The 21,266-nt window shown below is 34.5% G+C and overlaps 2 protein-coding genes across 2 annotated transcripts in view; both read left to right on the top strand.

Moving 5' to 3' along the window:
• HELRODRAFT_179472 (hypothetical protein) overlaps positions 1 to 822 on the top strand; it is a gene marked incomplete at both ends in the record, with an annotated part of 4,889 nt that extends 4,067 nt beyond the window's left edge. The window contains 2 exons of the mRNA XM_009028304.1: positions 83 to 193; positions 688 to 822. Coding sequence (XP_009026552.1) covers positions 83 to 193; positions 688 to 822 — 246 coding nt within the window. The remainder of the gene's footprint in view (positions 1 to 82; positions 194 to 687) is intronic.
• An 8,610-nt stretch (positions 823 to 9,432) lies between these two features.
• HELRODRAFT_86808 (hypothetical protein) lies at positions 9,433 to 20,584 on the top strand (the record flags this gene model as incomplete). Its single annotated transcript, XM_009028219.1, has 20 exons — positions 9,433 to 9,534; positions 10,429 to 10,539; positions 11,031 to 11,149; positions 11,308 to 11,424; positions 12,976 to 13,094; positions 13,328 to 13,474; positions 13,742 to 14,055; positions 14,222 to 14,272; positions 14,519 to 14,636; positions 14,859 to 14,945; positions 15,363 to 15,488; positions 15,680 to 15,681; positions 15,800 to 15,871; positions 16,023 to 16,109; positions 16,502 to 16,654; positions 17,076 to 17,205; positions 17,375 to 17,496; positions 17,828 to 17,977; positions 18,098 to 18,233; positions 20,442 to 20,584. Coding segments are annotated over 20 exons (2,406 nt in total), but the record flags the coding sequence as incomplete, so codon positions are not given.
• Between the last annotated feature and the right edge of the window lie 682 nt (positions 20,585 to 21,266).

The raw sequence follows: 21,266 nt of genomic DNA, 5'->3' as shown, positions 1-21,266 counted from the left end.
CATTCATTATCATCATCTTCATATTCACCATCATTATTATTATTATTATTATCATCATCACGACCACCATGCATGCATGCAGGCATCTTGCATGCAACTGATCAATGCACTAGTCCTCACCCCCGAAGATTTGGAGTTCAGAGTTCACCTGAGGAATGAATTCATGAGGGATGGATTGATGGATCATCTTGAGGTGGTGATGATGATGATGATGATTACGATGATGATGGTGATTTTTAGAATAAGGATAACGATGTTGACGACTACATTTCTATGGCGGTGATAATTATGACGATGATGATAAGGATGGTGAAGATGATGATGATGATGACGATGATGACAACAGTATTGGTTTGTGATTGTGCTGAGTTCTGTGCCCGGGTTTAAATGATAATGTTGTAAGCTCATGGATGGCTGAAGGACGTCGAAACAACATCCTGTTGCTATTTATTAATCCTCAACAAAATGAGAAATCTTACTTTATTGTTTGTATTCAATTGAAAAACAATCCAGTTAAGTTATAGCAATGATGTGAATAAATGCACCATGCACCTCTTCAGTATGATAGGCGTGTCGTGGTTGAGGATTGTTTGAATTTGAACCTGTCTTCAACAACCTTCAAACCATCTCGTCACTTGAGTGCATCATATGATGAGAATAATTTGATTGTGGATTGATATTTGGCAGAGTCTGCTGACGACTGACAATGAGGAGCTGAGGACCCAAGTTCAAACGTTCATCGAGCACAAGGAGAATGATTTTGATGAGTTGAGATTGAGATTGGACAACATCAGCTTCAACATGCAGTTCGATTTTCATTAGTTCCTTGCTATAATACAACTATGATAAACATTATAGAGATATTTGTTATAAGTTATAATTATGGATAAGTTGTTACACTCACAAACAACAAATCCCGTTATTATTTTGAAACGATACATAACGATATGATAACGAGGTATTGAAAACTATATAATATCATGTGCTCGAGTATGTGCACAATTTGTATGATGATTTTTGAGTTTTTGAAAGATAGTATTTGAACCAAGACATCGCGCAATAACAATGACGCTTGGCACATATACAGTCTGCCCTAAGTTGTTTTCCCGCCAACTCCGCTTTACAAAATGTACTGTTTTAAATCAGAAAAAAAAGTTAAAGGTCAACTACACTCTTTCAAAGTTCAGAGGATTCAACAGAGCGCACAAACATCGTAAATGAACACGTGCTAAACGACGCATCACACACGAAACATGTGATAGGCGGGGATCTTTTTGTCTTTTCAAACCCGGTTACTGTGAAACAGCACCAGGCGACCTTAACCATTAGACCATCACGCCGCCTAGTTATTCCGCCCAGAAAACAATCATTCAATTAAAAAATTAAACAAAAGTTACCTTTCTTTTTGCTAATATTTTTGTATGCAATTATATCGATTCGACACATTATAATAACTATACGAGACAAAATTTTTTTTTTCGTATTTTTTATTTGATACGAGACTTTTTGGAGAATGTCTCGTTTTAATAACGATACGATATTTTTAGAATCTTTATTAAACCAGTCATTCAATTGGAAAAAATTAAATAAGTTTCAATTTTTTTATAACCCTTTATTTTTTAACAATTTCCACACATTGAAATAATCGTACGAGACGAAAATTGTGTCTTGTATTTTTTATTTCGATATGATAGACTTTCCTGAAAATGTCTTGTTTAAATAACGATAGGAGATTTCTGGTATTGTTATTAAAAGATACGAGATTTTTCGTATCGTTTTATAACGATACGAGATTTTTTTTATCGTTATTATTATTAAATCTCTATTGATAACGTATAACAAAAATGTATAACACACATATACGTACATACATACATACAACTGAATGCCGACATGTGCAATTAACGGCAAATCAAAGTGTTAATCCATTTGTTACTTGATGTTTGACGGTTCAGCGTCACTCATGTTTTGGTTTTAACATACATACATACATACATACATACATACATACATACATACATACATACATACATACATACATACATACATACATAAGTACATCAGGCAGACACACATACATTCTTATTACAAAAAAGCGTTTTCAGGCCCGAGGAATTTTATGCTTTTTAACGCATCATTTTTGTTGCATGCGTTTGCTCAATTCACACGATTCAACAGCTATAAAATGTTTTAAGATGACATTTTGATTGATATTGACAATTTGGGGACATTTTTTGTGCATTTGCAAATTTTCTATATTGACAGGTTTTAAATAATTTAAAATCAGTTTAATGCAAATTCCTCTGATGAATGCCAACAGAGTGAAAACCAATAATAGCATAATAATAACAATAATAAAATTTGAATATAAAAATTTTTAAAAGTTGAAATCTGGTTATTTAATGAGTGTATTCGATTCCAGGTTATACGTCATGATATCAATCTATTAACATATTCCACCTATATCTGCATATCTGTTTCCATTCCTGTATTGTATATTTAAAATGACATTTCACTTTATTTCGTTTTTAAGTTTTAAATTTTTAAATCCCTAGAGTAAATATATTTTTGCCAATATTGCAATTTGTTAACAATAGTGAGAGTAGAGTGGTGGGGGTCGGAAAATATCCAAGGCAATTATTTATAAAAATAATTTTTGAAAACTGTACAGAGATATACAATGTACCCCCAGAGTCGTAGGGCACTGAATAGCTTGGTCATACCGCACCACACACACACACACACACACACACACACACACATACACACTGCACAAACTATTTTTTAAGTTTACTTTTAACTAAGAAGTGTGTAGGGTTCATATACTTGTAAATGAACTTAGATTAATATAAATATTTCGTCTTCAAAATGTTTTTTTTGTTTAAATTCAAATTTTATTGGTTAATATAAATGAAAAAAATTTATTTTTGTTTAAATATATTAATTAAAAAATTATTTTTATAATTTTGTTATTAAATTCAAATCATTTTTTAAAATTATCAAAAAAAAAAATTTTTAGGCTCCTTTTTAGAACCTTAGCTAAAAATTGAATTACATCCGTCTACCTTTAAAAAAACAACAATCTAATCTTATCTAGGTGGGGATATTTTTTAATTATTTTTACTGAGGTTTTTACTTGTTTGTTTTTTGTCGTTAATTATTTTTTATCAAAATGTTTTACAATTGTTATTTAATTAAAAATTAATTAATTAATTAATTAAAAATTAATTTAATTTTGTGTTTCACAACTGAAAGAATCGAACCAAACAAACTGAAAAACAGGATAACAAAATTTTATTTTTTATTATTAAAAATTATATTCACTAATAATTATCTAGGTGAGTCTCTCCATTTCATTTTTTTTTTATTTTTCAAGTTTGTTGAAATTTATTGTTAATTAATTAGATTAATTATTTTTTAAATTTAACTAATTTTTTTAAGTTTTGAATTTAATGTTGAAATCTATTCAATCAATTTCAACAGATTTTATTTTAAATTTTTTTATTTTGTATAATTTATTTGATAATTATTTAAAATAAATCATTAAGTAATTAAAATTAATTAAATTATTTTTTATATTATTCAACTTTTTAACACTATAATATTATAATTCTTATTGTACTTAGTTTTAGCTCAATAATTAATTAAATTTATTATAATATAGTTGATAATAAAAACTAAAGCATTGTGTCTGTTGAGTAGATCTAAGACTCAAAAAAAGTACACACATATGAATATGTGCATAAATTTTCTGGACACGTAGCATAGGTTAAATGCTTGAATTTATTATTATTCTTCCACAATTTGCTTGTTGGTTAGTGTTTATGTAAGTTATCAAACCTAGTTATCTAGGTTCAGTTGGTTCTTATATTTTTTATTTTATATATTTTTTCAATGTTTGCACAATTAATATTTTTATAATTTAAAATAATAATATTTTTAAAGTTTGAAAAGCACAATGAAGTTAGTAGTTACGTGATTCCAACATAAAAAAATACAGCAATCAAACAATTTGTTATTGAAACAAATAATATATAAATGTTATTTTATTCATATTGTCATTCTCTGTGTTAGCTATGGTCCCGTCGTTAGCAAAGTACTGAATAGATTAACAATAATAATATAATTAGACCCAAACCTTTCATAATAGTGATCAATATTTTTAACTTTCACATTTTATTTTTTTTTTTTGATATATTTATTTATTTGTTTATTTGTTTGCTTGTTTGTTTGTTTAATTATTTGTTTATTCATTTATTAATTTTCATTAAACTTAAATATCTGGCTTCGTTATTGTTTGTCAGTGACTCTTACTATCACTCCATATCAAATTATCATTCATTAACAATTGTAAGTATTTCTAAAGATCTTATTATTATTATTATTGTTATTGTTAATTTTTCATCAATAAATCACCTCACATAAATATTCATTCGTATAGCCTGGCTGGATGTATTTAGTTTAACTGATCTTATTAAGCTAATTAAGCCTTATTTAAGAATTTAGTTCATTTATTTATAAAATGCTTCATCAACTAGCTGATTAATTAATTGATTAACTAATTAGTTAATAAATTAAAAATTAATTAGTTAATCAAATTGATTGATTGATTAACTGATTGTTTGATTGATTGGTCAATTGATTAGTTTATTAATTAATTGACTGATTAATTAATTAACTAATTAACTAATTAATTTGAATTAATTAATTAACCCATTTCAACAAATTGACCTCTTCCATTCCCCCACTCATTCGCTCTACCTAACACTTCAGCGTTTATCAGCATATCTTGAGTAATGTTATTATTTTCTGGGAGGCTATTTTAAATGCTCAACCGTCATCATAATAATACCATTACTATGAGTATGATTATGATTATTATTGTTATTATTATTATTATTATTAATGGTAGTGGTAGTAGTAGTAGCAGTAATAATAATAATAGTAGTAGTAGTAGTAGTAGTAGTAGTAGTAGTAAGTAGTAGTAGTAGTAAGTAGTAGTAGTGGTGGTGGTAGTAGTTGTAGTAGTAGTAGTAGTAGTAGTAATAGCAGTAGCAGTTGTAGTAGTGTAGTAGTAGTAGTAGTAGCAATTGTATTAGCAGTAGTAATAGTAGTAGTTGTAGTAATAGTGCTGACAATAATATTCTTATAAATGGTAATGAAAACTTTGAAATACACTCATACTACAGTTACTGACTCATGCTTCTACTTTTTTTCATATTATTTTTAAAATTTAAAAAATAAATCTAATTTATATAATGAGGACTTAATTGATTGGTTAATTTTATTTGAGTTGAGTTTAATTAAATTTTATTAGGTGAATAATTAAATTTTATTAATAAAATGAAAATTTTGTCTTCAGAAGGATGTCCGAAAAAGACAAAAAAGATAAAGATAAAAAATCCAACAGACTGGTTAACACTGCTATCATCGTCATCACCATCAATCACCATCATATCATCATCATAAGTCACATCAATCACATCATCATGTATATCACGACCAATCATTCCTTACGTACAGTTCAGTTTCGGTGGCAAGGACCGGGACAAGAAGGTGAAAGCAGAGAGACCGAAATCCAAACTCACTCAAGTTTGTTGATGTTTGTTGCTCTAGATTGTTGTTTTGTTGTAGTTATTTTGGTTGTTCTTGTTTTGTTGTTGGAGTGTTGATGTTGTTGTGTTGTTGTTGTTGGAGTGTTGTTATTGTTGTTCTTGTTGGAGTGTTGTTGTTGTCTTGTGGCATTTTTATGACCATTTTGTCAGGTAAAGTTTTCCATTTTCCGAATTTATAGTTTATAATTAATTATTAATTATTTTATCATTTTATAAATTATATCATGGGTTATTTTGTGAGTTTTATTGCGTTGATGGTGAAAATTATTGTTATTACTGTTATTAATGTTACTGTATTTAACATTTTTACATCATCACCCCTATCATTTTGACCGTCGTCACTGTGTCATTATGATCTCTATCATCACCACCATCATCATCATGTCGTTTAATCATAATCACCACCATCAACATCCTCATCATCATGTTATATCATTAGCACCATCAGCATCATCACCATCATCCTTATCATCATATTATATCATTAGCATCATCACCACCATCAGCATCATCAGTGTCATCATCATCATCATGACGGCAATCAGGTGGAGGAGAACAATGGTGATGAGGAGCAGGTGAACATCATCAACTCACTCAGTGATAATGAAATTAACAAGAAGTTCGAGCAAATGCTGGTAGGTGGGTTGGGGGGTGTGACGGTGGTGGTGTGGATTATTATGCTAAGGGTGAAAATGACGTTGGTGACGTTGATGATGATAGAATCATGCTACTACTATTACTACTACTACTACTACTACTACTACTACTACTACTACTACTACTACTACTACTACTACTACTACTCCCACTACTACTACTATACTACTACTACTACTACAACTAATAATAATAATAATAATAATAGTTAATAATAATAGTTAATACTAAAAATAGTAATAATGGTAATGTACTAATTAATAAATGTAAGTTTTGTGTGTGATTTTGACATAGTGGTGATGGTGATGATCATGTTTTGATTCATCATCATGATTATCATAGTGATGATAATGATGATGGTGATGATGATGGTGACGTAATGAGGGTAGTGTAGTGATTCAGATGATAATGTTTTTTTTTATAAAATATTGACACATGGCATTTAGGAGAGTAGATTTTTAAATGTTCTATTCTAAGTGCATATTTTCATTTTTATAAGTCATCATCCACGCCATCATCGTCGTCATCATCACGATCATCGTCGTCATCACTATTTTTATCACCTTCTATGTTCTTGTATGTTTGGTGTGTATTGATGTGTGCGTGTGTGGATGTATCTACTGAAATTCATACATATATGTACAGTACATGTTGGGAAGTTTATACTGTTATATCATATCTGCTAGGGAATGATCGAATTACGCTATATAATTAATTATTGTTATCTTGTTATATTTGTTATTTTTGCTATATTTGGAATTTTTGGATTGTCAGAATATTTTGTGCATAAGGGGTCAGGAGTAGTGAAGTCAATAGTGAGGTTTGAACTTAGAAGATTAGTGTTGGTAGTAACGAACGTTAAAGTTTACAACAATAATATATATGCGTGTTTACATAATTGCCTGTATGTATGTATGAGGTACAACACGTATGTGTGTATTTGTTTGTAATTAAATTACTGCATAGAAATGCATGCATGCATCTACCTTCACACATCCATCCCACACACGTAGAGATAATTTCATGCAGATATGTACTTGTCTTTCCAGTAAACATCCACCAACCAACCAACTAACTAACTAACAAACTAATGAGCATTTGATATGTATTCGTGTTGTGCTGCACACATAGACAGACATATTCTATTTCACTGCATACTGATTAATTAATTAACATTTCATTTCTTATCATCTACGTTGTTGTTATCATCGTCGTCATCTTCGTCATCGTCATCACCACAATTATCATCCTGTGTTATTTTCCATCTTATTCCTTAGCGTTCTAAATCACAATGATCAGCATTATTAATCACCACCGGATTCATTTCCATCACCTTTTTTAATTATCATTATCACCGTCTTATCATCATCATCTACGACTGATGATGATGCTTGAATGCTGGGGTAGTTCTTTGATGATGATGTTGATGATGATGATGATGTTGATGACTATGATGATGATGATGATGTTGATGACTAGATGATGATGATGATGATGATGATTATGATTATGATGATTATGATTATGTAATAATTATGAATTAGTAACATACGATTGTTTTTGAACGTGAACGTTGAAATTAGGATGATATGAACCTGACCGAGGACAAGAAGGAGCCATTAAGAAAGATGAACATCATCCAAAAGAAAAGCATGCTCATCATGCAGAATAAGGGATCCAAAGCCGTTCGTATCTCTTTTATTCTTTTATTTATTCGTTCATTCCTTCTCTCATTCATTCGCTGGTTTCATTCATTTCTACAGTATTATTTAGCTTTTAAAGTTGGATTTAGAAAATTATTCAACTGTTATTGGTGCTGTACCTGTTATCATCATTGTTGTTGGGGGGGTTGGTTTCCAGCTGGTGTTAGGAGTGGAGAGGTGGTTGCAGATGTTGAACTACCCGTCCAGCTATTTATTTTTCGATCTGTTGATAAATCATCTTAATCCAACTTTTGGGCCCACTTCTTCCATTTAAGCATATAATGACCAAAATTTCAGCCATAAATCATTTAATCAAATGTAAATTCAACCAAGTGTAAATTCTTAAATTGTAAACAATCAATCCGTCAATCCTTCCAACCACTACCACCACCCCTCGCCACCACCACCACTCGACACAGAGCCATGGCAAAATGGACTACATCGAGGCAATAAAATAAATAAAGAGGAAATAAATGCACATTGGCATGTGCATTTATTTCTGTTACTATGGCCAGGCTTCAACTGATTGTTTGATCTCAAAATTAATATCCACAGAAAATGGAGAGTCTGTCACTGCAATTGTTATGATGATGATGAAATGACAGTTATGATGATGAAATGACATGATGTTGATAATGATTATGATGATGATGATGATGATGATGATGATGATAGTGATATAAGAGTAAGAAATGCAGAAATAGTGACACATACGCACACGCACATGCACAAACACACACGCACACACACAAACAACATCGACACTACAGTATGGACTGCAAGAAGTGATCCAACATGATGAGGCACTGACGATCCTGGCACGCTGCATCGACGTCAGAGATGTCCACACCATGAAGGAAACCCTCCAAATCATGGCCGCCCTCTGTCTCGTCAGGTTAGAGGGCTAGGGTTAGGATTGTGGGGGTGGTGGTGGTGGTGATGATGATGTGTGGATGTCGTGGTTATTCTGTGATGATGTTGATGATGAGGAGGACTATGATGATGATGTTCAAATGTTGTGGTAGTTCTTTGATGATGATGTTGATGACTATGATGATAATGATGACTATGATGATGATGATGATGATGATGATGGTGGCTATGATGATGATGATGATTATGTAATAATTATGAATTAATAACATTTGATTGTTTATGCCAATGAGACGATGATAAGCAAAACAATTATTAATGAATCGTGTCTATAATCTACATGATGGTGACAATGATGATGAGTGTGTTGTGATAATGAAGTTATAAGAAGATAAATGTGATAATGGAGGATGATGACGATGTTGACAATGATGATGAGTGGTGATAATGAAGTTATGAGAAGATAAATGTGATAATGGAGGATGATGACGATGGTGACAATGATGACGATGTTGTTGAGGATGATGTTAACAATGGAAGCGAAGATAATTACAACGTCATAACGCCACCAACACATCAGGCACGAGAAAGTCTTGGACGGTCTGACAATAAATGGCGAGATGAAAAACATGGAGAGGTTCCTTTCCATCCTGCAGGGGTTCACTGTCGGAGATGTGGCTCTTAAGGTCTTTTCTTCTTTTTCATCTTCAATTTCGTTGCTGTTTGTTTTATGTTGTTGTTTATTCATTTAGTTGTTGTTGTTGTTCATTTAGTTGTTGTTGTTGTTTGTTTGTATGTAGGATCACTTTTGTAAGCCATCTACCACTTTAAAATTGATCATCTGAACAGTTCTAAAAACACCAGCACTACTCAACCTTCCTTCCGTAACTCTCCAATGTACTTCAATGCTACTTCCATCCCCTTGTATAAATGTTTTACATTGATTTGAACTTGTTTTTTTGAGAGGAGTCAAAATGTTTTCTCAAAGAGTAATGTATATAACATTTGCAACACTTAAGTTTGCAACACTAGGCTAGTTAGAACGTTTGAAGATGTCTAACCAACTGGAGTGAATATTAATTATTATTATTATTGATTTATTTGAAAGAGAATTTAGTTCACTTGTGATTTTTGATAAAATTATTGGCGAGCCGAAATGTTGCCTACTTTGATTTTCAACATTTTGGATTTTTTTATATTGCTGTTGTTATCTTTGTTTTGTTGTTTCGATTTAGAAGTCACAAGTTTGAATCATGGATTTGAACTGCAACTCGTGACTGAGTTGAATCTCAGTACGTTTTGTGTTTATGTGCTGATAAACCTTTTCATTTTACTTGACATTTTTTGAAGTATTAAAATAAATTAACATTTAAAAGTTAGTTGCTATTGCAAGAAAAATAAAGGCTAATGTTATAATATTTATTCAGATCATTTGTTCGTGTTGGTTATTTAATATATGTTAATTATTTTATGTTATGTATGTTTGTTATCGTCACATTCATTATCATCATCTTCATATTCACCATCATTATTATTATTATTATTATTATCATCATCACGACCACCATGCATGCATGCAGGCATCTTGCATGCAACTGATCAATGCACTAGTCCTCACCCCCGAAGATTTGGAGTTCAGAGTTCACCTGAGGAATGAATTCATGAGAGATGGATTGATGGATCATCTTGAGGTGGTGATGATGATGATGATTACGATGATGATGGTGATTTTTAGAATAAGGATAACGATGTTGACGACTACATTTCTATGGCGGTGATAATTATGACGATGATGATAAGGATGGTGAAGATGATGATGATGATGACGATGATGACAACAGTATTGGTTTGTGATTGTGCTGAGTTCTGTGCCCGGGTTTAAATGATAATGTTGTAAGCTCATGGATGGCTGAAGGACGTCGAAACAACATCCTGTTGCTATTTATTAATCCTCAACAAAATGAGAAATCTTACTTTATTGTTTGTATTCAATTGAAAAACAATCCAGTTAAGTTATAGCAATCATGTGAATGAATGCATCATGCACCTCTTCAGTATGATAGGCGTGTCGTGGTTGAGGATTGTTTGAATTTGAACCTGTCTTCAACAACCTTCAAACCATCTCGTCACTTGAGTGCATCATATGATGAGAATAATTTGATTGTGGATTGATATTTGGCAGAGTCTGCTGACGACTGACAATGAGGAGCTGAGGACCCAAGTTCAACCGTTCATCGAGCACAAGGAGAATGATTTTGATGAGTTGAGATTGAGATTGGACAACATCAGCTTCAACATGCAGTTCGATTTTCATTAGTTCCTTGCTATAATACAACTATGATAAACATTATAGAGATATTTGTTATAAGTTATAATTATGGATAAGTTGTTACACTCACAAACAACAAAACACATCTTGGCAACAACAACAACAACAACCTGTACAAAAACAACAACAGAAATCCACAACAGTGCTGTCAAGTGTTATGTAGTTCCACGCTGGGCACCATGTCCGAGTACTTCTTCCTGTCCATCTTGCAACACTTACTGCTCATCAGAGATGATGGATTTGTCAAGTATTTTTTTAGCTTTTGTAGTAGTTGTTGATACATTTGCAATAATGGCAGCTGTTTGTTGTTTTTGGTGCTTTTGCCGTAGTTGTGATTATTGTTTTGATTGTTATGTCTGCAGCAGTAAAAATTATTGCTATAATTGCAGGGTTGCGGTTCAGTAATTGGGTTAGCGTTGGGCTTGCGTGTATGGTTAGTAGCAATGTATGGAATGGCCGAGTTAACACAATCGCTTGCAGTATGAATCAGGCTATTATTGATTATGCTTGTCTATAGTTTAAGTAATAGTTTTATTATTATTATTTTCATTATTAAAACACTTGTTGCACTATCCAACAATTACCTGGAAAGGTGACCTTTTAACTCTGTAGGAAACTTTGAAAAGAGTTTCATGCAAGGGGTCTTTCGGAAGATTTTTCTGCAAGCTGTTGCTGACTGTTGACCCTGCGAAGGCCAAGGTTTTTGACTCGACATTTAATTTGGCAAAAGGAAGTACAAGTAGATTCAAATTGTTGGAACGTAATCTGGCTAGTTTCCTCGGTGCATCTCTGGAGACGATCTTTCCTTGCAGATATTTTGAAACTAAACAGTTAACACATTTGAACACGATGGCTGCAATTTTGAGTTGTGTTCTTTGGCTTATTGTCAGCAAATGTAGATTGCGTAAAATTCGTGTAACGTGTTCATGTTTCAATCCACTAGCTGCAATTTTTATAACTCGATTTTGAATAGATTACAATTGAGCAACTAATTTAGTTGATATTTCATAGAACAGAGCATCGCAGCAGTAGGCGAGTTTTCAGTCAACGAAGGCAACGTGGTACCAGACTCAGCAGAACATTTTTATTTTATAATTTAAATTTCGCAGTTTGAAGACAGTTATTTTACGTTATTGATTTGACATAGCCTGCGTTGATAAACTGCTTGCAAATCGAAAATGACGCCCAGGTTTCGCATTGAAGTGCAGAACTCGATCGATTGCCATCAACGTTTGTTTATTGAATTAATTGAGTTTCGCGTGCATTAAATTTTGAACGATGCCTGTCCAAGTCTCCATTCACCTGCCAACTTCATTAAGATACCATAGGGACCTTTCCACCTGTGTAGAACGATCTGATAGATCTGCTGGCAGGGGTTTAAATAACAATGATAATAACAACAGCTGAAAGTTGCAGTAGCGTTAATAACAGCTTTGGTGAAAAGTGTTAGTAATAGTAATAGTTGTTAGAGAAAAAAAATGTGTAAGTCCGCAAAAATTTTAATTTAAAGTATTAACATTTTTAACGATGTGATGTTTTGTGAGGCTGTTGGTGCTGCTGCAAATGATGCTGATAGTGATGGTGATGATGATCCTGCTGCTGCAAATGATGATGATGATAAAGATATTAGTGCTGCTTTTAAAGATGATGTTTGTTAAGTTATTAATAGTTAAATTATTTTGCGATGGTGAGCTGACGATTGAGACAATGCTGACGACGACGATATTAATTATGATAATGTGATGATGTGATGATGATGGTGATGATAATGATGGTGGTGATGATGATGACATCACAGACCCCTCTACTACGAGCTGATCGAGGAATGTGTCTCACAAATAGTTCTGCACAAGAATGGCCTGGACCCAGACTTCAGGAAGACCAAGAGATTTGATGTCGATGTGGATTCTCTATTTGGTTAGGATGTCTTTTATGCGAAATTAGATTTGTATTTCAGGTTCCTACGTTCATTATAATAAATTGTTCCCATGGTTTTTAACATTCTCGTGTGGTTTTTTTTTTAATTCAATAACAATTTTCTTGAATCTTCAAATTATTCACAAATTGAAACCACCCACCCCACCCAGCGAGCAACACAGGCTCCGACAACATTCGCTCATCTTCTCCATCTCTCTCCATCCGACAGCCAGGAAGTATTTCCATGGCAAAGCTACAGCAACAGCAGAAGCTGGAAGACGCCATAACTGCAAGACAGGAGGCTGAGGCGAAGATGGCCGGCCTGGAAGAGAAGTTGAAGAAGAGTGAGGTGGAGAATGCGGAACTTAAAATAAAAGTTGGTTTCGTTGTTCTCTGATTTCTGTTGTTATTATTATTATTATTATTATTATTAATTTTATACTATTATTGTTTTGTTGTTGCTATTATAGCTGTGATAATGACGAAAATGTTGATAAGGATAATGATAATATGTTTGCCCCCTCTCATTAAACAGCTTTCACAGTCCATCAAAGAATCAATAGAATCTTCTCTTCGTCCATCTTCACCGTCCCAACCTTCTTCAGAAAATGTTCCCCCAATTCCACCCCCGCTTCCAGGAGGGCCAGGTATTCCTCCTCCACCACCATTACCACCTGGTGGTCCAGGAATTCCCCCTCCACCTCCGTTACCCGGGGGTCCTGGTATTCCCCCTCCACCTCCGTTACCCGGGGGTTCTGGTATTCCCCCTCCACCACCGTTCCCAGGAGGAGCAGGCATTCCTCCTCCTCCTCCATTACCTGGGGGTCCAGGTATCCCTCCCCCACCTCCCTTTCCAGGAGGATCGGGTATCCCTCCACCACCACCGTTGGCGAATGGCATGGCGCCTCCACCTCCTCCCATGCCAGGAACATTTGCTGGAAGACCACTAGGTCAGTTTCTAGTTTTTGTAATATAGGATTACGTGTTTTCATTTTTGTTTTTAGTTGAGCATACAAAAACGTTGATGCATTCTGAGTTTGTGGTTGATGATACATTCTCTGACACGTCACGCAGGATTGACACCACCTGGCGGCTTAACAGGGCTTGAGGGCACACCTGCATCGAAGAAGAAGAAATATAATCCAGAAGTACAGCTGAAGAGAGCCAACTGGAATAAGGTACCAAGAATGATGACGATGGCAGAAGATTGTAAGCGTAGATGATGGTGATGGCTGAAAATTTCTAAGGGTAGCCATGGTTTAATTGTTAAAATCGTTCATTGTTGATGTATAATGTAATAATGCAACCCAAATGTGCAATACTCAGCAGGTTTTTTGTCTTATAGGCCTCTGATGATTAGACTCTAAATTGTAAATCTTTAAATTATTATGAAATTAATTTTGATGTTGAAATAAATTTCCCAGTTGAACGCTCGAGTCGTGACCACGGACTCATTCTGGGCAAATGTCGACGAGGATAAGCTAGCTAAGGACATCGTCTTCGAGGGCATCAAGCTCCATTTCGCTGCCAAAGTTGCTGCTCGTATGTTGGACTGTTTCTTTTATTAACTAGCTGATAAAGTGGCATATTTGGATGTTTAAATGGTCGTCTAGCTGGTATGTTCTTAGGCTTAACTGTTTATTTTGTTGGTTGGTCGGCTTATTTTTTGATTTGGTTTATTGGTTTCATTATTTTTTTTATATATGATTTGTTCTAATTTCTGCTATGAACAATAATTCTTAAATGTTGTTTCGTGATATACAGCAAAAGTTGCAGACGTTACAGACAGTGATAAAAAGAAGAAAGGCAAAGAATTGAAAATTTTGGATCAGAAAACTTCTCAGAATCTATGTTAGGCCAATTTATAATTGTTCACAGTTCACAGTCAAATGTTGTCATTGCATAAATAACATCAATCAAACTGGAGATAAACTCTAAGCTGTCAACCGGCCATTTGTCAGCTTTTCAAATTCTACAGATTCTCCCAATCAGTCGTTGAGACGATGTTTTTTCGGTTAACAAATGATCTATGATATTTTGAGACATTTTTAGTTAATCAAGCCTTTGTGTGAATTCCAGAGATGATTAATATAACGCTCACCTGCAAGCCTTTCGTTTTAAATATTTGTTTCATCTTGTGGACGACCTTCATTCAGTCAGTCTTTCAGATCAGAACCAATCTTTTTTGTGCAAATCTTACGAACCTTCTTCGTGACCAATATTTTTATTAAGCATGCTTTTAAAACCTTTCAAATCCACTCCTCACAGCCATCATGTTGGGGTCGATGAAAATCCCGTACGAAGAAATCAAGAGGCGAATTCTCGAGATGGATGACAAGTTGGATCTCTCACTCATTGAACCTTTGCTCAAGAGTCTGCCTGAACCAGATGCTAGTTCATGAATGGCGTGGTGGATGGATGGATTGATGGCGTGATGGATGGATGAATTCATGGATAGATTGGTGTACAGATGGATGGGGTCGTGTGTTGCATGATTTTACACATCTCAGTGAAGTGAATAAAATTGGTTGTTGAAATCGCCATCAAATGATTTATTTTAATTAATTTAATGCTTCTATGCCAAGTTGTTGAATGAATGAACGATTAAATGATTGATTGAAAAAATGAATGAATGAATGAACGAATGAATGAATGAATGAATGAACGAATGAATGAATGAATGAAAAATGTCATTCACTCCCTAGGTCCTTTCCCAGTTTAGCAATTTAAAAGAGGAATACAACAACTTGACTGAGTCTGAACAGTTCTGTGTTGTTGTTAGTTGATTTGTAATATACTTTTTGATGTAAATATTATGCACGTGTGGTGATTTTTATTTTGTCGCATTTAAATTCTGTTGGTCTGTTTCATTGTTGTTCTGATAAGATAAGTTAGAATTATAACTGATGCTATTTGATGGATTGTCAGATGTCAAGCATTAAAAGATTGGGTCCTCGTCTCAATTCGACAGCTTTCAAGTTGAAGTTCGACGAAATTGTTCAAGAAATTAAACCGGTATGTGGTGCAGTGATTGAATGAACAAATGATTGAATCAATGATGGTTTGAGTGAATGAATGAATGATTGATTGATTGATTGATCGATCGATTGATTGAATAATTGACTATATAAATGATTGAATAATATACTGTAGATACTAATACTTTAGAACAATCTCAAATTTCAAGTTCTTAAATTTTAATTTAAATTACGACTTTCTCTCAAAACAGATTTAGTCATTTTCATTACACGATATTTTTCAAATTCTACGTTCATCTTCTGCCTATACATCCATGCGTCTGTCCAACCACACATGCATCAACCAACCATCCATTCATATATTCATTCTTCCATCCATGCATTCATCATGTATTCATTCATTCATTCATGGATGCATGCATGCACCAGGACATAGTGACGGCCACCGAGGCTCTGGAGGAGGTGAAGAGCAGCAAGAAATTTGCAGGCATCCTCCAACTGATCCTCCTCATGGGCAACTACATGAATGCCGGATCCAGGAATGAACAATCCGTCGGATTCGATCTCAAGTATCTCACCAAGGTTAGATGATGCTGATCATGATGATGATGACGATGATGCTAAAGATGATGCTGGAGATGATGATGAAGATGATAAAAATGTTGAAGATGATGATGATAATCACCCAATGGTGGTCTCGACGACGAGGTACATTATTACACAAAATCTGGACCATCACAATTGACGCTGGTATAGTTGATGATGAAGTAATTAGAAGGGGCGGTGCCTGTTCATTGTCGATGCAGTGTCCGGGTTCGTATGTAAGGAGACCCCCGCGTGTGATGCGTTGATACACTCTGTCTTTGTTGTAGTAATGCGCCTCAGTCGCTTGCCATGGTTTTACATAAAATGACATTATTATTGTTATTATTATCATTATTAAAAAGTAAATGTAATGAAATGATAATAATATTTTTCAAATTATCGTTTGCACGAACATTAGTTATCCGACACGAAGACAGCTGACAACAAAAAGACTCTCCTTCACTTCCTCTCAGAAACTGTCGACGCATCCTACAGTGACCTAATGAACTTTCCAGAAGAACTTCATCATGTACATCAAGCTTCCAAAGGTCAGAGTTCAATGTTACTTCATTGAACTTAGTTTTTGCCATCTTTGTTGTCTCTTTAAATAATATTTCAGTCACGAATTCTTAAAACATGCTGGGTTAATTTTTAGACACTGTTGTAATTTCATCATGATTATCGTCATCATCACCATCATAATCTCATCATCATCAGTATCCGATGAGAACATCCAGAAGAACTTGGCGTCCATGTTGAAGTCAGTGAAGCAGCTGGAGACGGACATCAAGAATTCAGAGATGGACAAGAGTGCTCCTGATAATGATCACTTTGTTTCTGTTATGAAAATATCCTTATTTGATTTGCTGTGATGATGATGATGTTCAAAGTGATGATTAATGGCATCATTTGTGGCAGTTATGGTTGTATATATTAGTAGTTGCACTTATAATAACCACCTTCACGCACTTTCAGATTAGATTATTCCTGCTTGAGGGATATTTGAAAGGTAAATGATAGAGATTGTGATTAAAATGATCATGACATGGGTGTGGATGGTAGTGTTGATGATGCGAATGATGATACAATGCAATACAAGGCAGCACGATAAAATACTCAGGGATTAAAGTAATTTCTACTTAACGACTTGAACACAAATTTCAATCTGAGGCGCAAGAACAATGCGAACTGCTGACAGAAATGTCGAAGAAGATGTGCAAACTCTTTGAAGATACCGCCGTCTACTTTGCATTCGACCCGAAGAAGTACAACATGGAGGAATTTATGGGGGACGTCAAAGTTTTCATCGATGGCTTTGTGGTCAGTTGATTGAGATGACGTTGGTTTCCTGTACTATATTAACTATCATTTTCATCATCTGGCAACAATAACAATAATCTTCCGTAATATGAGCAACTTTTAAACTATAAATACAACCAGCAAGCCACAAAGGACAACATGAAGATTCGGGAAGTTGAGGAGAAGGCGAGAAGAGCGAAGGAGCTGCAAGAGAAGAAAGAGAAGGAGAAAGAAGAAAAGCTGTCTAGAAAGAATCTCATCTGTGATCTGGATGCAGGTTTGTTGGCTCAATCACTTCTTCCAAATCAATCACATCCTCCGTATCAATCACATCCTCCGTATCAATCACATCTTCCAAATCAATCACATCTTCCACATCAATCACATCTTTAAAATCAATCATATCTTCCAAATCAATCATATCTTCCTAATCAATCACATCTTCCAAATCAATCACATCTTCCAAATCAATCACATCTTCCAAATCAATCACTTCTTCCAAATCATTCTTATAATTACTGCTGTACTTTTCAATATCACAGTTAACTACTTTGTTATTTTTGCCTACATTATTAACTGTAAAAATCATTTTTTATTAGTACAAGGACGGAGGTGAGTGGTGGTGTTGAAAGAGTGAAAAGCTTTGTTTATTTAGGGGTTAAGCTGAACGCGGATGGAGGATGTTTGAGCGCTGTTACGGCTAGAGTTTGTGTGGGATGGATGAAATTTAGGGAACTTGGTGGGGTATTGTGTGGAAAGAAATGGTCAGTGAAAATGAAGGGGAGGGTATATAAAGCATGTGTAAGAGCAGCGATGGTATATGGTGGTGAAACTTGGGTGCTGGGGAGAGAGGAGGAAAGTGTACTGCAGAGGGCTGAAAGAGCTATGGTGAGGATGATGTGTGGGGTTAAAGTGAAGGATAGGAGGAGGAGTACAGAGCTGATGTCGATGATGGGACTGAATGAGGACATTGTGACATTGATAAGGAGATCGAGATTGCGGTGGTATGGACATGTGTTGAGAAGGGATGAAAGGGTCGGGATTAGGCGAGCGTTGGAGTTCGAGGTTGAAGGAGTGATAGGAAGGGGTCGTCAGCGATTGGGATGGAGAGAGCAGGTGGAGAAGGACGTAGTGAAAGCGGGGTTGCGTGATACTGAGGCGAGTGACAGATGTGAATGGCGTCGAGGGGTATTCCGGTTTCATCATAGTTAGCCAAACGGCAACCCCCGATCTCGGGGAAAATGTCGTCTAAACGTGTGTTGTTGTTGTATAAGGAATTAATTTTGGCATGTGTAATAAATAATAAAATAATATTTTTACACTTTTTTTGTTAATGTTAATGTTTTCAATGTTAAAACTCAAACAATCACAATAATCAATTAAATGTTTGAATGTAATTAATTCATAATTATTTCAATTGATTTTCGCTATCTTAAAAAGGAATAAATTACATTTGTTACCTAAAATTGGTAACTTTCCTTACTTGTCAACGGTAAAATTGTTTCAGACAAAAAAAAATCAGCTGAACTTAACAGTTTTTGTTGTTGTAATCAAAAATTATGCATAAATATTGCGGTGTGTGTTAGTGTTTATAACTCAGAAGTTCTGACACGAGGCCAAGAAGTGAATTAGTTCATCATCGACATTGCGCCAAGATTTCTGCACCACCCAAACCGACCAATCGAGTGATTCATCAGTATTTTATAGCTTCTTAACAAAAATAGATGGCAAAGGACAAAGGATTAAACATTTATTCAAGTAATGCACAACAGGCGCATGGTTGCCTTTCCTCAAACTCATCTCTATAGTCAAATGGCATCAGAGCTCATGGTTCAGTCACAAGAAAATTTCACTTTTAAGAGATTCAGCAACAGGAGATTGGACAATATTTAGACCCCACATACATCCTGTAATTGATGTTCTTTGCGCCCATATCCTGTGTGTGGTTTAAAGGGAAGAGTCAGTTGATGACTTTGTTATGAGGCGTCAACCGATCTTTACGTCATCGCTCAAATTAAGTGAGTTACGAAATTCTAGGAAGAAGTGGACTATAGATGTCTAGATGTTGCATCTGCAATATTCCTAGTACTCATTGAAAACAATTGCCGGTTGCAAACTCACTAGAAATATCCTCAACTGAATCTACCAAGAAAGCAGATGGTGATAAGCAACTCAACTTGCACAATCCAGATTTAAGCTATTTTATGTCTAATTATTTTTTGGGTTGTTTTTATAAAACATCTTTAATAGTTTTTTTATTACATTACATTATCATTAGGAAGTTATTTTTTAATATCTTCCAAATGTTACTGGCTACAATCAGCCAAAAAAATTTCAAATAGGAAACGTTTTAGTTATGTTATTGAATGATGGCTCGTTATCATCAACATTGTCCATTCATTATTGTAATTACATTCGTCATCACCACCATCATAATGATCGTCATAATCACCACCACCAACATCATCATCATCATCATTATCAGCTGACGATCAAGAGGGTGTGATGGACAATTTGTTGGAAGCTCTGAAGAGCGGCAGTGCATTCAACATGAACAGGAAAGAAGGGGCCAGGAGGAAGAGAGCTGCCGGGGGTGAGTTGATGCTGGTGATGATGATGATTGGCTAGTGATGATGATAGCAATGGGGACGACAGTGATAGATTGATTACTAACGCATCAAATGCTCATAAACATTTTCCTTCAGCTTGTTATTAACCATTGTATTAAGAAAGAAATTGTAGCGCCAATCAAAACATCTCAAAGACGATTTAAAATGAACAAAAATTACTGTGCTTGACTAAAACAAAATAAATGCACAAATAAATACAAAGTCATGGTAATTTCACAGAAAATAAGAATGTTTTCAATTCTTTTTTGAACGTTGCGAAACAAAGTCCAGGTCTTTTCGATGAAGTCGGCAGGCTGTTCCAGACAGCCGGACCAGCAACAGCAATGCCTCTCGAACCAAACTGTAACTGCCTTACAGGAACTGTCAGAAGATTCATATCATCCGATCTTAAATGGGAATGTTTTTTGGAAAATTTATCTGAAATGTACTTTGGTGACATACCATTTAATGATCTGAACATAATCATCGCAATCTTGAAAATTATTCTTTTTTCAACCAGTGAAAAATTTAAAATTGAGGTTACATGGTCAAATTTTAATTTGCAGCCATATTCTGGACAGACTGGAGGATTGCAATTGATCTACTAGGCAATTTATAAAACAAACCATTGCAGTAGTCTAGTCATGATGTTGAGAACATGAAACAAATTCTCCGTCATTGATCGATCTAACGATATAAAT

Source organism: Helobdella robusta, assembly GCF_000326865.2.
Source record: "Helobdella robusta unplaced genomic scaffold HELROscaffold_54, whole genome shotgun sequence".
In the NCBI taxonomy this organism is placed as follows: Eukaryota; Metazoa; Annelida; class Clitellata; order Rhynchobdellida; family Glossiphoniidae; genus Helobdella; species Helobdella robusta.
This window is presented reverse-complemented; position numbering and strand designations above follow the sequence as displayed.